The sequence below is a fragment of the Numenius arquata genome, chromosome 8, assembly GCF_964106895.1.
Source record: "Numenius arquata chromosome 8, bNumArq3.hap1.1, whole genome shotgun sequence".
Taxonomy (NCBI): domain Eukaryota; kingdom Metazoa; phylum Chordata; class Aves; order Charadriiformes; family Scolopacidae; genus Numenius; species Numenius arquata.
Window position 1 is genome coordinate 29,406,974 of NC_133583.1, and position 19,090 is coordinate 29,426,063.

Here is a 19,090-nt window from a genome sequence, read left to right on the forward strand (position 1 = left end):
GTTTCTCGGCGGAGCGATGCCGGCCGCCCCGTCGGAGGCGGAGGGTTACGGGACGCAGTGCCGCGCCCGCGCAGGCGGTGTGGGATTCTCCTGCTCCAGCGGCGGCGGGTTCGTCCGTTCGGTGCCGTGTCCCCGCTCCGCCCCGGCTCGCTCCCGCCGCTCCTCACCCCCTCTCCCTCAGCAGCGCCGTGCCTCGCCTCGCCCTCCGCTCCCTCTTCCCGGCGGGCTGGGGCTGCGTCTCCGCGTCGGCTTACCCCTCAGCCTGGAGGCTCCCAATATGAACAGCATCGTCTGCGCTGAGAGGCACCAGGTACGGCGGGCCGGCAGCGGGACGTCCCGGGCGGCTGGCTCGGACGCGGCCCACGCCGGCTGTGAGGGAAAATGCGGCGGAGGAGGAGGAGGGGAGGGGGGGCAGCGACCATGAGGCCGGGGACGGCCGGGCAGGCTCCGCCGCTCTTTGTTCCCCGCTCGGCGCTGGCGCGGGGGGTGGCGGTGGCCCGGGGCTGCGGGAGGCCGGGGCGGGCCCCGCGGTGGCGGCTCTGCCCGTCGCCCGCTATGGCCCCGCGCCCTCCCCGTGCCCTCGGCCGAAGGAAGAGGAGCTACTCCGCTTCTGCGGCTTTTCGTTTCTTGATTGGGGCCCCTCTCTCTCCAAGGCTGGGCAGATCGGGAAGTTGCCATGCCGCGCCGCTCTAGGCGAAGTCGTGTAAACGGCCTGGATGGCCGGAGGTCGGTTCCCTCACGGCTGCCGGCCCTCGTCCCGCGGGGCTTTGGCCGACGGGGGTGCCGGGAAGTGGGGGGGTGGGGGGGTCGGCGGCGCTGCCGTGGCCCTGCATGGGCACCAGCGGCGGGTGGGGGCTGGCGTGTGGCCCCCGGCCCAGAAAATCGGATGTTCCCCCCCAGGGGTGGGTGTTGTTCCAAGGTCAGGCGTTGCCTGCGCGCCTTTCCAAGCGCCACGCCGCAACCGCGCAGCGGCACCTTTCTTGAACCCTTTATAGTAAGGGAGGAAGGGGGGGGAGAATCGCAAAAGTCTTAGACTTTGAGTGAAGAAAATAGACGTTTCTGGGTGAAGAACATGTGCTGACAGCTGGTCGCCAGTGTCATGACCCTCCTTGTCATCTACACCAGTTCTAGGAAATAGGAGATAATACAGCGTAAACAGTGGTTGTCAGTCCACATTAGTGCTTCTGGAGAAAGGTGATGAGTGTGAATGACCAGAAGGGTGGGTTGGTTGGTTGGTTTTTTTTTTTTGGGGGGGGGGGGGAGGGAGGGGAAGGGACAACTACAGTATTTTCTGCCTGCGTGCCCAGATTTCTGTCAGCTTTTCAGAATTTTTCCGAGGTGCTTCAAGGTAGAAAATATCTTCACATCGTCAGCTTCACTGTTACTCCCAGGACTCCCATAGACATAAAAACTGAATTGGTTGCAGTTTCATGCGGGGTGGGAAAACGTTGACAAAGTGAGAGGCAAGACATCGGAGTTATTTACTAAGGAGAAGGATAGTAAGACTGAGCAATGATAGACTAGTGGAAATTCAGTATCATGTCACTCTCCTTACTTGTCTTGATTTGTGAAGGGGAGGATTTTTTTGTTTCGAGTGATGGGTGTGTAGACATCCCATTTATTCTCCTCTGCTAGGGATCTGCAAAATAAGAAACCAAGCAGGATGTGGGCCTTTGATGCTGAGATTGGTTTAATTTTAGAAAGCGGATTTTGTAGCAACAAGTCTAACTCCTAGAGCACAGGATGCAACAGTCAAGGAATACTTTCCAGTTAGGAAACAGTACTTTAGTTCCTGTAAATGGGTCTAATTTTGGTTTTGTTTTTTTTTTTTTTCTTCAGTTTAAGCTCTTAAGGAGCAGGAGGTGGTAAGAAAGGAAAAAAACTGCCCAGAGCGGAGGGTGAGAGATGACAACAACACACCAACAAAACAAACAAAAAATCAATTTGCTAGTTGTGTGACATATGTTTGAAGAACTATGGGAAGTGTGTGTTAGTAGAAAAAAAAAATGGGGGAAAAAAGGAAAGAGCTTTCAAAGATTCAAGACCTCTGCACACATGAGGCAGAAGGTAGAAAAAGAGGTGTAGGTAAAGACAATGACAACAACAAAAGAAGTATAACATGGTGGAAAAGGAGAAGGGGAAATGTAGAACCAGTATGGAAAGGGGACATGATGACTAGTGCTAAAACACAAAAGAAAAGAGAATATATCAAAAGCATGGGGGGATAGCTTCGGAAGTGAGTATGAAATGGGCAGCTGGTGTGTTACAGCTGAGAGTTGTAGTCGAAAGAGCATAGAAACATTCAAGCATAAAATCTGCTTCTCATAAATTTTTGAAGTCTACATACATAAATGTGTGTTTGAAAGAGCTCTTTAGACTTCCTCTCGATGGAGGACAGAGTACATCTTGCACTACGTGTAAAAGATTTTGGAAAATGTCCATAGTACTGTTTCCTTCCCCGTAGTTCTTAGCTGGTGATAGCAAATACTCCCTCTCTCTCCCCTTGCTGTTGCTGGGGCAGGGGGATGATGGACAGACGGATGGAGGAATGAACAACACACAAACGGAGCTGAGGTTGAATTGCAGTGAAACAGAACAGTTCTGTTTGTAAGTCATTGTTATTAATGAGACTAAATCTTTAGTAGAAAACAACTGAAAAGTAAATATGCAAACCAAAATTGATACAAATTCTGAGTCTTACTTTAAATCACTGGTGTGAAGAAGTTGAGCCTGTTTAGTGGTGTAAAGTATTTGATAAGTGTCTTGATCCATGATATCTTGCCCAAGTGCAAACTCAGACATGAAAAGACTGTGGTTTTGCCATAAATAATTGCTAATGTATGAAAGAACATTTTTGAGGACATCTGGTTTTATCTTCTGATACAGGTACAAGTAGTATTAGGTGTGACCTACATTTCTTTTGAACTAGGCTGTGGAAAGCCAGAAAGCCCACAGCAACTAAGAAGCACCAACTGTGGTGCTAAATTCCGTTGTTGTTTCACTGTACCAACAAGTGTCAATCATTATATCAACAAGTAAATCATAACATTTAAAAATATCTCCCCCACACAAGTTAGTTAGTAAAACACAAGTTAGTGTTTTGCTTGAGTTGAAGAGGTAATACCTTAATCTGCAAAAAAAAAAAAAAAGTTAGTGCAAAATTGGCACAAAGCAAGGGCTTTGTTTACTTTTTTTAATGAAATAGTGCGCATGGAAAGCCAATGGAGTATACTAAAGATGAGAGTTCTCAGATAGGAGGAAAAATAAACACTGCCTGTGTTTTTAGGTCATGGGCAAGGTGACTCAGTATGTGTCTCTGGGACCTCTTGTCTTGGTACCTCACCTGAGACCACAGCTCCGATGTCCCCTGACTCGGCAGTGGAGGGTCCTAGGGCACGATAGTGGTTTTTGGATCTCAGAAAAATTCAACAGTAGTCATCTTCTGGCATGTTTTTTAAATGGAATGTTTTCTGCAGTGAACAACTGTTTTAAAAAAATTGCGATGAACAGATCCTAAATTCTGAATGCAAGTAATAATTTAAAGTGTATTAATAGTGACATTTATTTGCTCTTGTAACTGAGCTAATCATATTTCAGTAGTATTTGCAAGATATATCTAAGAGGATAGTATTGTGAAGGATGAGAAGACTTAGTATCGTTATTTTAAATGCATCTTTAAATGTATATACAGTGAAATAGGAGTTTAAACGGAGGAAATTTCTCTTCTGGAAGCCAGTTATGTGCAGCAAATTCATCTCCGAGTGTATTATGAGCCATGAATCTTTCATGGTCCAGTAGGAAATGAAAATCTCAGTCTGTGCATGACAGTGTGTGTTTAGGAAACCCAATTATTAGAACACAATTATGTTTAAATCGAGCAGCTGGGCAGACATTTGAGTACTGCCTTTCCTCTACTTGGGGTACAGCCGTGTCATTGAAACGCACCACGTGAATGCTTCGTGGCTTCTGGCCTGTCTCAGTCCACTGGAGTATTACCCCTAGCGTTATCCACTCTTGATTGAAGGTGGTGCCTCCAGGCTCACCAGTATCGATATTACAACTAGAATGGAAATCCAGAGTTTAGGTATTGCTATTTTAAAAAATTATTTATTTATTTTTCTTTCTGTTTAAAAATAATGCAGGAAATAGGCCTGCTCTCCAGTAAGAATTTTTCAAATGGAATATGGTCTTCCCATTCTGGAATGCTAATTCTGTAGCTTTAATGTGTTTGAATAATTACATTGTGATGGAGCTCAAAAGGTAATCCTTTCAGAGGCATCAGACTTTGTATTTTACCTGGCTGATAACGATTTGTGAACATCACACTTGGTTTAAGAAGTTCAAAATCCTGGAAAACGACAAAAAAACCCAGTAACCATTCTTGATGTGGTAAGTGAGAAGGGAGTATAAGCAAGGGGATGGCGAAAAGGTAATGACAAAGTTATTTAGATGCTTAAAATAATTAAAGAAAGAAATTTGTTTACCGCACCTGTTTATAACCTTTAATATAGAAAATGCATCATTCTTGTTTTTTCTTTGAATTTTGGCTTATTATTTGGCTTTTGTTCTAGCAGGAGTATACCAAACCAAAAAGGAGGCAGAGAGTAGTGAATATACTCGTGCTATTTAATGCCATTTTGTGTAGTAATATTAGCCATGGCTTACACACAACAGTATTGAAACTTTGTGGCAATAATTAAGATATTCAAATTCTTAGATATTCAGATTGGACAGTATGATTAGGTTGAGAAATGCAGAATGTGTGGGTTTTATGCACAAAGGAGGACTTTAAAAGACAGATCTTCCGTTTCAATCCAGAATTATTATGGATGACCTTGAAGGTCGTACCCAAGTGCTGCACTTGAAGTAAAGTTTTCCTGTTAGGGCAGAAAGTGACAAAACGTGCCCAGAGATGTAAACTTACCAATGATGATTCTTGAATTTAGTTGAAATCGTTTGAATAGTTGTCATGTAACTTGAAATCTCCCCAAAGCATCAATACTGGTAATTAACAGCAATCCCAATGAATACTGAATGGGGGAATGCATAATGTGATGTGCGAGCAGAGCAGTAGCCTGTTTGTTTGAACTGTGGTAGCAATATACTTTTAATTTGCCTTGGTAATTACAGACCTCTACTCAGTTAACAACAGAACTTCTTTGTGAGAGCTGGCAGTTGAGAAAAAGCTGGTTTAAACCCAGTGTGAGCAAGGTGGATAATCCGATGGGTGACGTGTCGCTTTTTGCTCAGAATGAAGCAAGTGGTGACTGGGTTTCTCCAAGCCTTTTCCCTAAAATGGTCTGATGCTGTGCTGACCATCCAGTGCAACTCCAGCCTGGAGCTTGGAGTTTGTCTCCCTTGGCTTTCCTTTTTAGATGCCTCCTATAGTTTGCATTTGGCTAGGTAAGTCTAGCCATTGTGCCTGGGTAATTCCTACAACAGAAATGCAAGGTTTAAAATCTGAAATAAAAGTCAGAGGTCTCTCTTGGTGATAATTCCCTTGTACATTCATGGGTGGTCTTGGTGAAGCATAGTTTTCTTTATAAGCTAATTCATAGCAACAGTTGTGTTGAAATAATACCTCTGTGACTTTGAACAACAGAATATTTCAGTTGAGGTGAATTTTTGGGGAAAGTGTGGACGTCAGACTGTGTACTTCCGTTTTGAGAAGGGAAATGTTTTGGTTGCTTTAGAAACTGAAACGGTTATACCATTTGTACCAACAAGAGAAGTGTTGACTTCCAAATGCTCAGTTAAATAATATTTGGTAAATAGAGCTTAGTTTCCGTTTCATAGCTTGCCTGTAGGATTATAAAAAGAACATACATTTAATCTTTGAGATTTTTTGTAGTGAAGTGTGCTGACATTAAAGTATGATGTAGAAAGTTGTAGTCCCCGTGGTATTGTTCCCCTTGTCCTCCCTGCATTCGGGGGCTACTCACAGACACCACTGCTGCTCTGGAGCACTTGTTTCTGTCTTTATATGTATGTGTTTGTCTCTGTTCTGGTAGCCAAACTTTAATTAACATTTATTCTTTCTACGCCGTTATCTGCTGGCTGAAATAACTCTGTCTTCAGTGTTGCAAGAAGCTGTTAAGGGTGGAAGTGGTGTTCCTGTGGAGCTGGTATGTTGTGGGATAATGCCCCCTGCTGCTCTTGAGAATCAGCCTCCTGCTAGAGCTCCTCATCTACTTACAGACCAAGGGAGGTGCCAAAATAATCCCGTGTGTAAGCACTGGCCAGGCAGTCAGGTCTTGAGGCTTTCCTGCCTACAATATAGGTGACTTTTAATTTTTTGATGTGGGAAAAAGAGCTGCACCTGTTTTTAGGAAACCTGATTCCCAATGTGGCATTTAATCTGTAGATACAAACACAGTTTTGCAACTGCAGTGGGGAACTCAAGTGGATGAAGTGATTGATGTTTTCCCGAGGTGGCATCAGGGTCATGGAAAGTTCCAGAGTGGGTGTTTGTTGCCTGTTCACTCCCTGCTGCTGCTCCTCCTCTTCTTCTCCCCTCCCCGAAAAAGCCCAGCATAAACAGCCTGCCCGCATGCAGAATCCCAACAAAGCTACCCCAGTGTGCACTGCCAGTGCAGAACTTGACCAGAATTTAACAGTTTCTGTTCACAGGGTAGCAAAGAGACTTTTTATCAAAGAAGGTTATCATCAAAATAGCCATTTCTGACTCTATAATTCTTTTGGAAGTACCAGAGACTGGAGACATGCCCAGTCATTTCAGACGTGTCCTTAATCCATCTTCAGGCCATTTTAGGCATTCGGTAGAAGAAGGATATAAGTAGATGAGTACAGGAAAAGCAAAAGGTAGGAGACATGTAGGTTGGTTTTTTTTTTAAAAAATGTAGTAATTTTTTGCTGTGTTACTGAAGAGTTACCTACTTGTGTAAGCAAGCAATAATGATCTAGATAGAGGAAGTGCTGAAGGTTAGAGTCGGTAAGGAATTTTCTAAAAATGGGATTCAGCTGGTCTAACTTTTTCTCTGAGCACTAATTTAGCTACTTTCTTGTCTCTGTGGGTATAAAAATTGATGTGGTTGACCTCTTGTTAGGCATGAGAATGTATTGGTGTCACTATTGGATTTTTCAGGCTGTTTTCTTTTTGTGAAGGAAAACTTGTTTGTTTGGGTCAAGAACTTCTGCTTTAAGACACTATTAAAGTTTCATCTGAAATGCACAGTAGTACTATTTATGTCCTTATTTGATAACTTCTTCTTTATTGCAGATTATGATGCATGATTATCACAGAAGAAATTCATGTCTATAGCTCTTAAGGACTTTATTACATCATCTTCAAGCCTGATAGTTTTGGAATCCATATTGCAGCTACAAAAGACACATCTGCTTTTCAATTTCAACAAACATCTTCCCTGTCAGAAGATAGCAAAACTGAAGTGCTCTGTTTTAACACAGTGATACCATTGGATTATTTTAAGATCTCCCAGTGAAAAATTTACAGTGATATATTTGCTAGGTAAGTTGATACTGTTAGCCATATATACAATAGTTAATACTTTTGCTGAAATTCTGTGCCTTTAAAACCTTGCTGTCCTTTTTTTAATAAAACACAGCATATGAAAGTATATAGAAATGGATAATAATCTCTGTAAGTAAGATTCTTCTTTATAGTTTAGAGTCAAATGCTTTCAGTAGCAAGTGAATTTAAAATAAACGGATTAACACTAGAACTATTTTGTGTGAGGCTTGCTGTTTTTATTACTGATTTTTGCTATGCGCTTTTTCGATTTGGTGGTTTTCTTGTTCAGTGTGATCTTCAGAATTTTTTAAACTTCAGATGGAAATATAAATTATTGCTGGTAACGTTAGTAGTATCCCACGTATTCTTTCCTCTAAAATTTCATATGTTAGCAGCTCAAATGTACAAATTTGATATATGTTTTTTAAAATATTATTGTTAATTATTATTTCAAATTCATTAGGTTACTTCAGGGTCATATTTTAGTATTCTTAATTAGCTTCCTGTTTGTAAAGTGGACTCTTCCTAAAAGTGCTTAACTAAAAAAAGAATCAATTAAATGACTTTATAAAATAGTTTCCCAATTCAAAAGTTAGTTTCCTGAAGCTATTTTTCGAGTCTTGGTCCAACTTGCTTAAGGTGGTGTGTTTGTATATGAGTAAGATCTTCAGGGGGCCTTGTTTTAGCTTCATGATGGTCGTTGTTCAGAGTGTATTTCATTCCGGTTTTTTGACGCCAATGTTCTTTCATGACTTCCAGCTACTCTAAAAAATCTCACTAAGTCATTACCTATAAAATTAAACAAAAAAATTTCTATAGCTATTCTTCTACTTCACTAGTTACTTTAAATTCTCCATTCTATATTTCAATGTAGCTGGTTTTTGGGTCTATGCAAAAAAAAATGAAGCTGACCAAAATGACAAATTTCAAACAGTGAGTGGAAAATAGCAATGAATCTACCAAATCTGATCTTTGTAGAGGGAAGTAAAGCTGCTTTTGTAATCCAGTGGTTTCCAACTTCCTCCCATGGAGCTAGTGCAGGTTCAGCATGTAGTTGTGGAGTTGGTACCTACTGAAGTGATGTAGATAAGTTAAAAGTTGTGGCCTCAGTCTCCGAAAATCATTAATCCAGTCAATCCAAAAGGTTGTTGTCAACATGTACTCATCAGCAGTAGTACTTCTCTGCTGAAAAAATCTATGGATTTTTTTTTTAAATTCCCTATGAATGTGTGCAAACAGTGTAGTAGTACTTCTATGCTGAAGCAAAATGTTTTGTCTCTAAATTATGCACGTTCTGTTTTCAGCCAGACACCAACGCCAAAATGATTCCTAATGGGTATTTGATGTTTGAAGATGAAAACTTTATTGAGTCATCTGTTGCCAAACTAAATGCCTTACGTAAAAGCGGTCAGTTCTGCGATGTCCGTCTCCAGGTAACTTTTTTCTGTCTGAGTATGATGGTTGAACGTGGTGGGTTTTTTTGTTACGCTGTGTAATACTATGTGCTGACTTGTATCGGAGACTGTATTGATTTGAAAAATTGATGTGAACTGTGACATTCACTTGCATGGCCCTTTATACTATTATAATACAAACATACTTTAAAAAAAACCTTACCAACATGTGGGTTTTTTACTTGTGTTTTAAATAAAGGTATGCGGACATGAGATGTTGGCGCACCGAGCCGTGCTAGCTTGCTGCAGTCCTTACCTGTTTGAAATCTTCAATAGTGATAGTGATTCTCATGGAATTTCCCATGTTAAATTTGATGATCTCAATCCAGAAGCTGTTGAAGTTCTGTTGAATTATGCTTATACTGCTCAGTAAGTAGTTTTTACAGAAACTAGAGACAGTAGATTTCAATTTAAAAAAAATGAAAATAATGAAGATAAATTTCTTTCTTTAATAGGTTAAAAGCTGATAAAGAACTGGTGAAAGATGTTTATTCCGCAGCAAAGAAGTTGAAGATGGAGAGAGTTAAGCAGGTACAGTTTTAAGCTCTTCCAGAAGTCCATTCTGCTTTCTCAGGCTGACAGCATTACGTTAATGTGACAAAAAAAAAGCTTATTCTGTGGAAAAAGTGCTCAGCGACTAAGATTCTTTACCTGTTCACTAGCATTGTATTGATTTGAGTGACATCAATATATATCGCTTCCATTTGTGTTGTCTTTGTGCTGAGTGGTTCTCTGAACTGGAGTTTTGTATTTGTGCACCCATATAAGCAAAAAGGCTTCTGAATCGTAGCTGGTTACTTACCTTCAGGTTCATGGAAGCGGTGGTTGCCTTGGTTGTGTTAGGGGCATAATAAAACCTGTAAATCTGTGGCAGTGACAAATGAAAAAAGAGTAATCCACACACTCCTGAACATAGGTTTGGTAGAGCTTGACTCTAGAAATACTCTTGCTGCAAATGGGATTCTTCACTTGACTGCAGATAAGCGGTTTTAAATAGATGTTCAATAGAAGAGCATGGGGTCAAAGTGTATGTGAGCAGCTTTTGAATGGATGACTTTTTTTCTTTTAAAATACGCGTATTCCTATGGAAGGCAGCGTTTCATTTACAGCGCTCTCGGAGGGATGGCAACAGGCGGTCACTATTGTGCAGTTGGTAAACAGCTGTTGCTGTATGCTGGGGTGGATAATTTAAACATATTAAAATACCTTGTCTGCTTGTAAACTAAGATGCAGCCTTTGTTCTTAAAAGGTTTGTGGTGACTACTTGCTCTCCAAGATGGATGTTCAGAGCTGTATCTCTTACCGGAACTTTGCAAGTTGTATGGGAGACTCACGTTTGTTGAACAAGATCGATGGCTACATTCAGGAACATCTTTTACAGATTTCAGAACAGGAAGAATTTCTCAAGCTTCCACGGTTAAAGGTTAGCTTAAGTTTGTAGACTTCCTCCTTCTGGTACGTGATTTCCATAATCAACCTGAGGAGCAACTATTATGGCTTCCTTTTTGGGAGCAGGAAGACTTGGTGTACTGACTTTTGCCAACAATATGAAAATTCTAGAACTGTATAATATTCATACTGCTGAGAACCTTGACTGTAGAGAATACATACTACCATCCTTTCTAAATGTAAAAGATAACTGCAGTTGTACTTAAATATGCTCCCTAGTTTCAGTGGCACAGGCTGAAAGCCTCCTCGTGGCGCTTTTTAGCCGTGCGGTAAAGTGAGAGTAAAGCTCACTACGTAAAGTACGGCGTGCTACAAATACAAGGGTAATACCTATGGAGTAAATCATCCTTTCCTCTTCTAATTCAAGCTTGAAGTAATGCTGGAAGACAATGTTGGCCTACCTAGCAATGGCAAATTGTACACAAAGGTAATCAACTGGGTACAGCGCAGCATCTGGGAGAACGGAGACAGTCTGGAAGATCTAATGGAAGAGGTTAGTCTTTAAGAAAATGGGATTAAACATCTTTTCTTTTTTTTTAAAAAAAAAAAGAAGTCAATATGAAGGATGATCCCTTTTTCTTTTAATTTTTTTATTTTTTCACTTTTTTTAACTATGACCCTAAAGAATTTAAATTTTACTGTAGGTACCCCTAAGCTGTGAAACTGGGGGGGTGTTCAGGTGAGCTGAATGAACTGTTCAGTCTGGTCTTCCGCTTTCCTTTTTTGCTCACTATGTGCTGTACAGTAACCTCAAAGTGGCATGTATCTTGCTTTAGAATTGGGGAGGTGGTACTGAAACTTGCTGTAGATTCTTGATGTTTTCCTTTGCAGGTTTTGCTTGTAAATGCGAAGTAGGTAAAAGCTTCTAATGGTTGTTCCTCCCCGTTGATTTATCTCCCCATAGGTTTATTAACAAAACTAGGATACCAAGGCTGAAGAACCAAGAAGAAACCTCAAGTGTATTGACACGTACAGAAGCAGCAGTCCTGCCCCAGTTCTCCTAAGAAAATCCGCTGTGGGCAGAGAACGATGATGATGATTTAATGGTGTTTACTTACTCCTTTACAGGATACATTCTTTAAGTTGTGTGTTATTAAATGGCTTTACTCATAAATACCGGTACTAGATGTAGCCTGGGCAGTTTTTAATAGAAAAATGAGCGGGGAATCTAAATTCTTAATTGGCTAGAGAAAATGGGTTTTACAAAAACCCATGAAACATTAAAATTTTCCCAATTTGTTACTACAAGCACGATGTAGATTCGGCATCAGTTGAATACGCAGAAGTACTTGTTGATACTGTCATATATTCTCAAGTGTACATTTCCTCTCGGAGAAACTAATTTTAAAACCTTTGATCATGTTGAAATTCGGATGCATTTCACTGAAATGGTTGCATCTGATGTTTAGTTGTGGACAACAGTTTCCTCCAGAACTTAAGCTTGTGTTGTCGTCCCTCATCCCCATGCTCTGAGTCCACTGTTGCCTTCTCTTTAACTTTTTTTGATCGAGATAAATACGTGTATTTTTCAAAGCAGAAAGCTTGTTTGCGGGGATAACAAAAATGCTTGCATGAGATTGTGAATTTGTGTAATTCTGCAAATTAATGTGCATCTTGCTTGTCTAATGTTTCTGTGCTGGAAAAACAGCAGAAGTCCTTGGAAAAGCGAAGATTTCTCTCAAGCTGAGAAAGTAAGGAGCCTTCATCCAATGTTGAAGATTGCCACCATGACATCTGCTTCCTTTTAGTTTTGCATTCTGCTAGATTGAGATGAGCTGACGAGAAGTATGCTGGCGACTGCCTTTTGTAATCTGCCTGTAGCTAAGTAGCAATGGAGACAGTAGCCACATGGGTATTCTGTTGTTGTTTTTGCAGGTTCAAACGCTGTACTACTCAGCTGATCACAAGCTGCTTGATGGAAATCTGCTAGATGGACAGGCTGAGGTGTATGGCAGTGATGATGACCACATTCAGTTTGTGCAGGTACAAATTGCAGACAGTCTGAGGTAACCCCCGATAGACTGGAGCAGTTTACAGCACACCTGGAGTCTTGTGTACTGGAGCAGAGAAAGCAGCAGTAGCTTTAACGCAGAAATAAGTGACGAGAAAGTATCTTTCTCGAAACTGCTGGAGGTGATGATATAGTCTCTGCTTCTGTGGTTTTGGCAGACTGACTCTAAGCATTTGCAAAACAGAGTGCTTTTTAGCTTTGACTTCAAAATAAACCTTAGGCTGTTAAAAGAAAGAAGTAGAAAAGCAGTCAGCTGTAGCAAGTCAGCTGTGGCTTTGTAGAGATACTCGAGAGATTGTAAAGAATCACGGACTGCTTGGCTTACAGTGGAGGATGGCTTATGTGCTTGTTAAATTTTGGCACAGAGAAAGATTCCAGGCATAAGTTCTAATCCTTCAGCTGCCAGTGCCCGTTTTCTTTTGTTCAGCTGCGCTGGTAACATGCAAGAGATTTTAAAAAAGCAGCAGTAGCTAACTTTGTTTCTAGAGATGGCCGATGCGTTGTGTACTAATCAGTCTTGTGCTTTTTCAGATGATGATTTATTTATTTTATTTTTAGTTCTGCCCAGATAATAGTAATTCTCAACTACTGAAAAATGCACAGCTTAGCACAATGGAGGCTGTTTATGAAGTGAAGAATAACCAAGGGCTAATAGATGTAAATTATCAATTGCTTTATACAAATTAAGGTGTTTAAATTCACTGAGTTGGAAGCAAATGCATTGTAATATTTTAAGTCGTAACAGTGGAGTGTTGTGATACAAAAGTATACTTCTTGAAATTCTTAGCTAATGTTTATGTAAAACACTGTCCGTCCTGGAACATGGATTTTAGAGGTGAAAAGAGTAGATGAAAACCCAGGTAATTCACCAGTTTCTTAATTGTTTTTAGTAAGCCTTCAGACTTCACCACCTTTGGAAACTATTCCTTGTAATACTTAAAAGTTGAGAGGTGAATGTCCGTTTTATTTTTTTTAAGAAATAAGGCCGAGAGTTCTCACCTCTTTCTTTTTTTTTTAAATCCTTTCTGATAATAAGAATCGCCAACACTAGAAGCTGTAAACAGCTGAGAGAACTTAACACCATAAAACCATAGATGACAGTTCAGGAAAAATTATAACTTTTAAATTTTTGTAGTACAAAAGTTTGTGATGTCTGTGAGTGTCTAGGTAATTTCAGGGTAACAGAATAAGCTCTTACTTGGATGAAGGTTCAGAAATACCAAAAATGCTATCCGCAAATGAACTGGTTTTCATGGTGAGCTGAGTAGAGCTGTCAAACTCTTCTGGGTGGGGTTATCTGTGAGTTAGATGATGTATTTCAGAAGCCTGATGACAGTTTCCATAGAGACCGGGCTCCAGGGAACTGTGCAAGCATTGCAAACTTGGTGCTGTGGTCAGAAACGCTGCTGCTAAATGGAACAGACAGAAGGTTAACTTTCTGTATTTGGTTCTTGCGATTCAGAAAAAGCCTGAACAACCCAACCAACTGTGCTGTGTTATCTGAAATGTGAAATTTTGGGGCTTTTCTTAATTGAGCAAAATAATGTAAGCTGTAAGCTGCAGTATAAATTTAATTGAAGAAGAAAAGAAAGCAGAAATCTCCTGTTAGTGGGAAGTATCAAGGGAGTAAAATCCAAGAAACAGCTGATCTGAGCACAGAGAGGAACTGAGGCGAAATTAATTTGTCTTCAGGGAATGAAGAGAATAGTTAATTCAGTTCCAAATAGCATTATATAATTAACTCCAGTTCCAGAAGCAGAGCTTGCGAGTGAGGCTTCTAGTTTGTAGATCAGTTCTCTCCAAACGGATGTAGGTTTTTCCTTACATTTGAAAATCCTGCCAGTAACACGTACTCTCTTCTAAGAATTTTAACTGATTTCTACTCAGACACCAGCAGTATAAAGGTGCAGTCACAGGATGAAATGAGTAGCAAGATGAGATGCAGGGTGGGTTTTGGTCACCGTTGCTGAGTAGGCAACGGTTTTTCTGTTGAAAACTTAGGTGTGCTCTAAATGATGCTCTGCGGAGCTGGTAGGCGAAGTGTTCTCTTGAATAGTTACATCTTAGCTCAGAGAAGCAAAGGTAGAAGGAGCTGTAGTCTCTGGCTAGGTTTCTGTAGCTGCCTTTTGGTTTTGCAGAAGAAGCCACCACGTGAGAATGATCACAAGCAGATTAGTAGCAGCTCCTGTGGAAGTCTTTCTCCAAATGCTACTGTTCAGAGTCCTAAACACGAGTGGAAAATCATTGCTTCAGAGAAAACTTCAAGTGAGTAACTGGGGCAGGGCTTGTGTAAAAGATGCGCCTGGTATTGTGTACCTACCACCTCCCACTCCCTGGGGATTTCCTACAACATCTGTAAGAAATGCAGAGGTGCTTTTTCGTACTGAAGATAAAAATCAATTAATTTGCCCGGTAATTTGTGGGGTGTTTCTAACATAACTGGGGCCAAACTGGGATCACTTACATCTTGACCGCTTAGGACGGGGCCATCCCAGATCCCATGGTGTGTATAATTTATCCAGAAAGTCCTGAGGAGACAGGCAGTCTGTGATCAATTAACAGAGCTATTCGCTGTCTGTGTGCGAGGAGACTGTCTCCTGCCACGTTGTTTAGATTGCTGTCTTACATCCTTATAATCTAAACTTCGTATTTTTCTGTAACGAGGCGAACTCTTGGAACCGGCAATTGGAAAAAATAAAGTTTTCATACTTAAAAGGAGAGGAGCCTAATCAGAAGACGCTGATCAGAATACCTTTAGGTGTTCACCTAAAATTTCATTATATTGGTGGTCTCTCCTTTTCTCCTGACAACAGGTAACACCTACCTGTGTCTTGCTGTTCTGGACGGTGTGCTGTGTGTGATATTCCTGCACGGTCGTAACAGCCCCCAGAGCTCTCCCACGAGCACACCACGACTGCTGAAGAGTCTGAGTTTTGAGCTTCAACCAAATGATATCATAGAGAAGCCCATGTCTCCGATGCAGTACGCTCGGTCTGGACTGGGCACAGCTGAACTGAACGGCAAGCTGATCGCTGCAGGTAAAAGGAAGAGTAACAAGTCTTTAAACCCCTTGCTCGCTTGTGGCCGGGGTGGGGGACGCTGGCTTCTTAACTCCGTACAGTCAATATTCGAGCCGGTGTTCTTGAATGGCAAAGCACTTGGTCTTTGGAAATGTGATATCCTCTAACCTTTTGCTTTTAGGGGGATATAACAGAGAGGAGTGTTTGCGCACGGTGGAATGCTACGATCCACAAAAGGACACTTGGACTTTCATTGCGCCGATGAGAACACCGAGAGCTCGGTTCCAGATGGCGGTTTTAATGGTGTGTGGTGGGTGGAGATGAGAGGGAATGTGAGATTATGTAAATGTAGGTGGGACAAATAGGGCAAACTTTACAAAATGGTAACAAAAGTTGCTTATTTGTAGTTACACAGTTACTAAAGTGCTAATGATTTGAATTGTTGTGTGCTTGTATGTGAAGCAGGTGTTGCTTTTTGCCATTTAGGGGCAGCTGTATGTTGTGGGGGGATCAAACGGTCACTCGGATGACTTGAGCTGCGGAGAAATGTATGAGCCAGAAATAGATGACTGGACTCCTGTCCCTGAACTGAGAACCAATCGCTGCAATGCAGGTAACGCATCTGCTGCTGGTCAACTGTTGGGGTTTTTTAAAAAATTTATTCATTTATTAGCTTAATTATTCTTTCCTGTATGAATAGGAGTATGTGCCCTGAATGGAAAACTGTACATTGTTGGCGGTTCAGATCCTTACGGCCAAAAGGGACTTAAGAATTGCGATGTGTTTGATCCCGTAACGAAATCTTGGACGAGCTGCGCTCCCCTTAATATCCGTAAGTTTGCTCCGTAGTTTGGGAGGGAGGGGGAAAAGGGCGATTGCAAAGCCGCAGGTTTAAAACCAAACAAAAAGCCTGTTTAAACTTCATCTGCTGCGGTGTCCTGTTAGTGCCTGGCTTCTGTGCTGGGCTGTAGCTCCTGGTGTTTGATTGCAGGGAGACACCAGTCTGCAGTGTGTGAGCTGGGCGGGTATTTGTACATAATTGGAGGAGCAGAATCGTGGAACTGCCTGAACAGCGTGGAGCGTTACAACCCAGAGAACAACACTTGGACCCTGATTGCCCCCATGAACGTGGCTCGACGAGGAGCTGGAGTGGCTGTTCGTGACGGTAGGCTTCCATGGGCTTAAGTAACCTCTTCTTGTGCTTGATGAATTTTCCACGTTAAGCTAGGATGCGAGTAGAATGCAAAGCTGTGCTCCTTCTCAGGGAGGAAACAGCACAGTAAGAACCTGGCTACGTCTCCCAATTTAATGAAAAACTGCAACCAGAAAAAAAAAACCCAACCCACCACCTTTTGTTTTGGGGCATTTGCCCCATGTCTTTCTTTTCCAAACATCACCGTGCAGCTTCAACAACTGCATCTGTTTGAATTCGGACTTTGCACTTCCTCTGAAGTAACTTCCAGTCAGCTCCAATGATCGGGAGGCCCAAAGCAGGTCAATGCTGCAACTGCAGACCTTGAATAAGGCAAAAGTTCACTGCGGCTTAGTTTGTCTCCCAGGAAAGGAGGCTGCGTTTGGGGACACAGCTGGTGCTTGGCAGTGAAGCATTCCCTTTGTTTCCTTTCCTTCTGCTAGGAAAACTCTTTGTTGGTGGCGGCTTTGATGGCTCTCACGCGGTGAGCTGCGTGGAGATGTACGACCCCGCTAAGAACGAGTGGAAGATGATGGGAAGTATGACCACTCCCAGGAGCAACGCTGGCATCGCCACGGTGGCCGACACCATTTATGCAGTCGGGGGATTTGATGGCAACGAATTCTTGAACACAGTTGAAGTCTACAATCCGGAGTCCAACGAATGGAGCCCCTACACAAAGATTTACAAGTTTTAAGTGAATTAAATTCCCTTTTCAAACTAACAGGCTTAGTGATGTAATTGTGTTTGAGTAGAGGTACACATGTGAATAGGGTTGGGGAGGGCATAGATGTTGCCAACAGCAACACAGAGCTTTTGCATATTGCATATTAATGTGCTGTACATATTTGTTTTTGGAAAGAATATCAAGATGAAGGGGTTTTTGTGTATTTTGGAACTTTGTCATAGGGTTGGTTTTGTGGTGGTTTTTGTTTGTTTGGCTGGTTTTTTAAGATTTTGAAGATAATGCAAGAGAAACTAGACTGGGCATATCATTTCAGGAGTTTCCCCCAGTGTTTGTTTTGTAACTTTGCACGTTAAATGACTTTTCCTGTAGGATGTGTTCTTGACACAGGAAGTGTAGGGTATATGGGGGATCTTTTTTTTTTTTTTTTTCATCAGGCCTTGTTTTCCTTCAGTAACTGGAACAATCTGTAACAAGAAGCCTTATTTAAATAGATATAATGGCTATTTTTTTTATTAAAAAAAGCTGACATGCCTGCCACTACCTTATCTTTTATGATTGCCTTTTTGTAACAGTTTTTATATAGTCAGCAGGGTGTTTTATCTGCTGACATGAAAATGGCAGATAAATGGTTATTGAAGCAAAGAGACAACCTTCATAGACGACGTTCATAGAGCTGGAGTGGGAAAAGAGGTACCACTGTAGGTGAGCTCCTGAGCTTTGGCCTCTGCTACAATATTGTACCTTAGTGTGCTCAACACCTTCCTTCCCGCCGGACGGAGTTTCCGATCAGAAGAGAGCTGTGATTTTTCTTTTGGGACGGGGAAAAGGCAGAGGGTGCTTTCTGTACAGCGGTTTTGTTACTACGGGGGAGCTAACGTTTGTAAACCCAAAACTTACGTGTGGGGTTTTTCTCATGATTTTTAAACTCTTGCCGGTCGGCAGTGACAATGTATTCATCCGATTAGTAACCCTCTTAAGTTTATTTTTCTAATACTACAAGCTGAAAGTGTGGTAGAACACAAGTAACTTGATTTCCTCTGTGCTCATAGTACTATGTTTTAGTTCACTTCCTCTATCGGTATGGACAAACCCTCGGTTAGGATGACTCGGTGTCTAATGTGTAGCGCTGCACATCTAACTCCTGGTGCCAAAACTAGCACTCGACCGCTTGCTGCTGCTGCTGCAAACACATTAAAGGTACCTTCTGGGAAATCCTTGCACCCTGGGATTGCTGTGATGTGTCTTTGTGTTCTTTTCTTGAACGAGACAGTTTACAAACAGACGTTTGCGATATTAAAATAGACATTTCAACTGTATGTAGGACGCAGGACTTAATCTGCTCGTTCAGCTGTGTTCCTCAGCGTTAAGCAAGTACCTTCTGGAAATTAAGCTGCCCCTGATGGCGCTAATTTTGGTCACCATCACATTCTTAGTTTACCGGTCCCCATACTAGTGACACACCTCTGCTAGGGCTTATTTCACATACCACGAGGCCCTCCTGCTGCAGTGGGGTGGGAGCAGACTTCTGTGTCTCTGCAGGGGAGCAGGAAAACATCATTCCGAGCTGTAACGCTGGCTGCGTTTGACCAGGGAGAGCGGCCGTAGGAGAGTAACAAAGTAGTTGTCTGAATCTGTGTCGGCTTCTCTCCCCCTGAAGTCTATCAATCTGAAGTAGATGTGAGCTAAGACAGGCATCGTGTGCTTAAGTCGATGCAGCTTCCTAGATTTATGACAGAAATTGCCAATGTAGGCTTATTCCAGCGTAACATTCCACAACTGGAATG

At 41.9% G+C, this 19,090-nt stretch overlaps 1 protein-coding gene across 1 annotated transcript; it reads left to right on the forward strand.

Annotated features, from left to right (window-relative positions):
• Nucleotides 1-33: 33 nt before the first annotated feature.
• On the forward strand, nucleotides 34-18,621 carry IVNS1ABP (influenza virus NS1A binding protein). The gene is made up of 15 exons (XM_074152228.1): nucleotides 34-310; nucleotides 7,241-7,489; nucleotides 8,797-8,925; nucleotides 9,146-9,315; nucleotides 9,402-9,477; nucleotides 10,196-10,369; nucleotides 10,763-10,888; nucleotides 12,271-12,378; nucleotides 14,545-14,671; nucleotides 15,220-15,444; nucleotides 15,608-15,729; nucleotides 15,913-16,039; nucleotides 16,127-16,258; nucleotides 16,418-16,591; nucleotides 17,062-18,621. Exons 3-15 carry the CDS (start codon nucleotides 8,815-8,817, stop codon nucleotides 17,313-17,315), a joined length of 1,926 nt encoding a protein of 641 aa, XP_074008329.1. The 5' UTR covers nucleotides 34-310; nucleotides 7,241-7,489; nucleotides 8,797-8,814; the 3' UTR covers nucleotides 17,316-18,621.
• The last annotated feature ends 469 nt before the right edge of the window (nucleotides 18,622-19,090 follow it).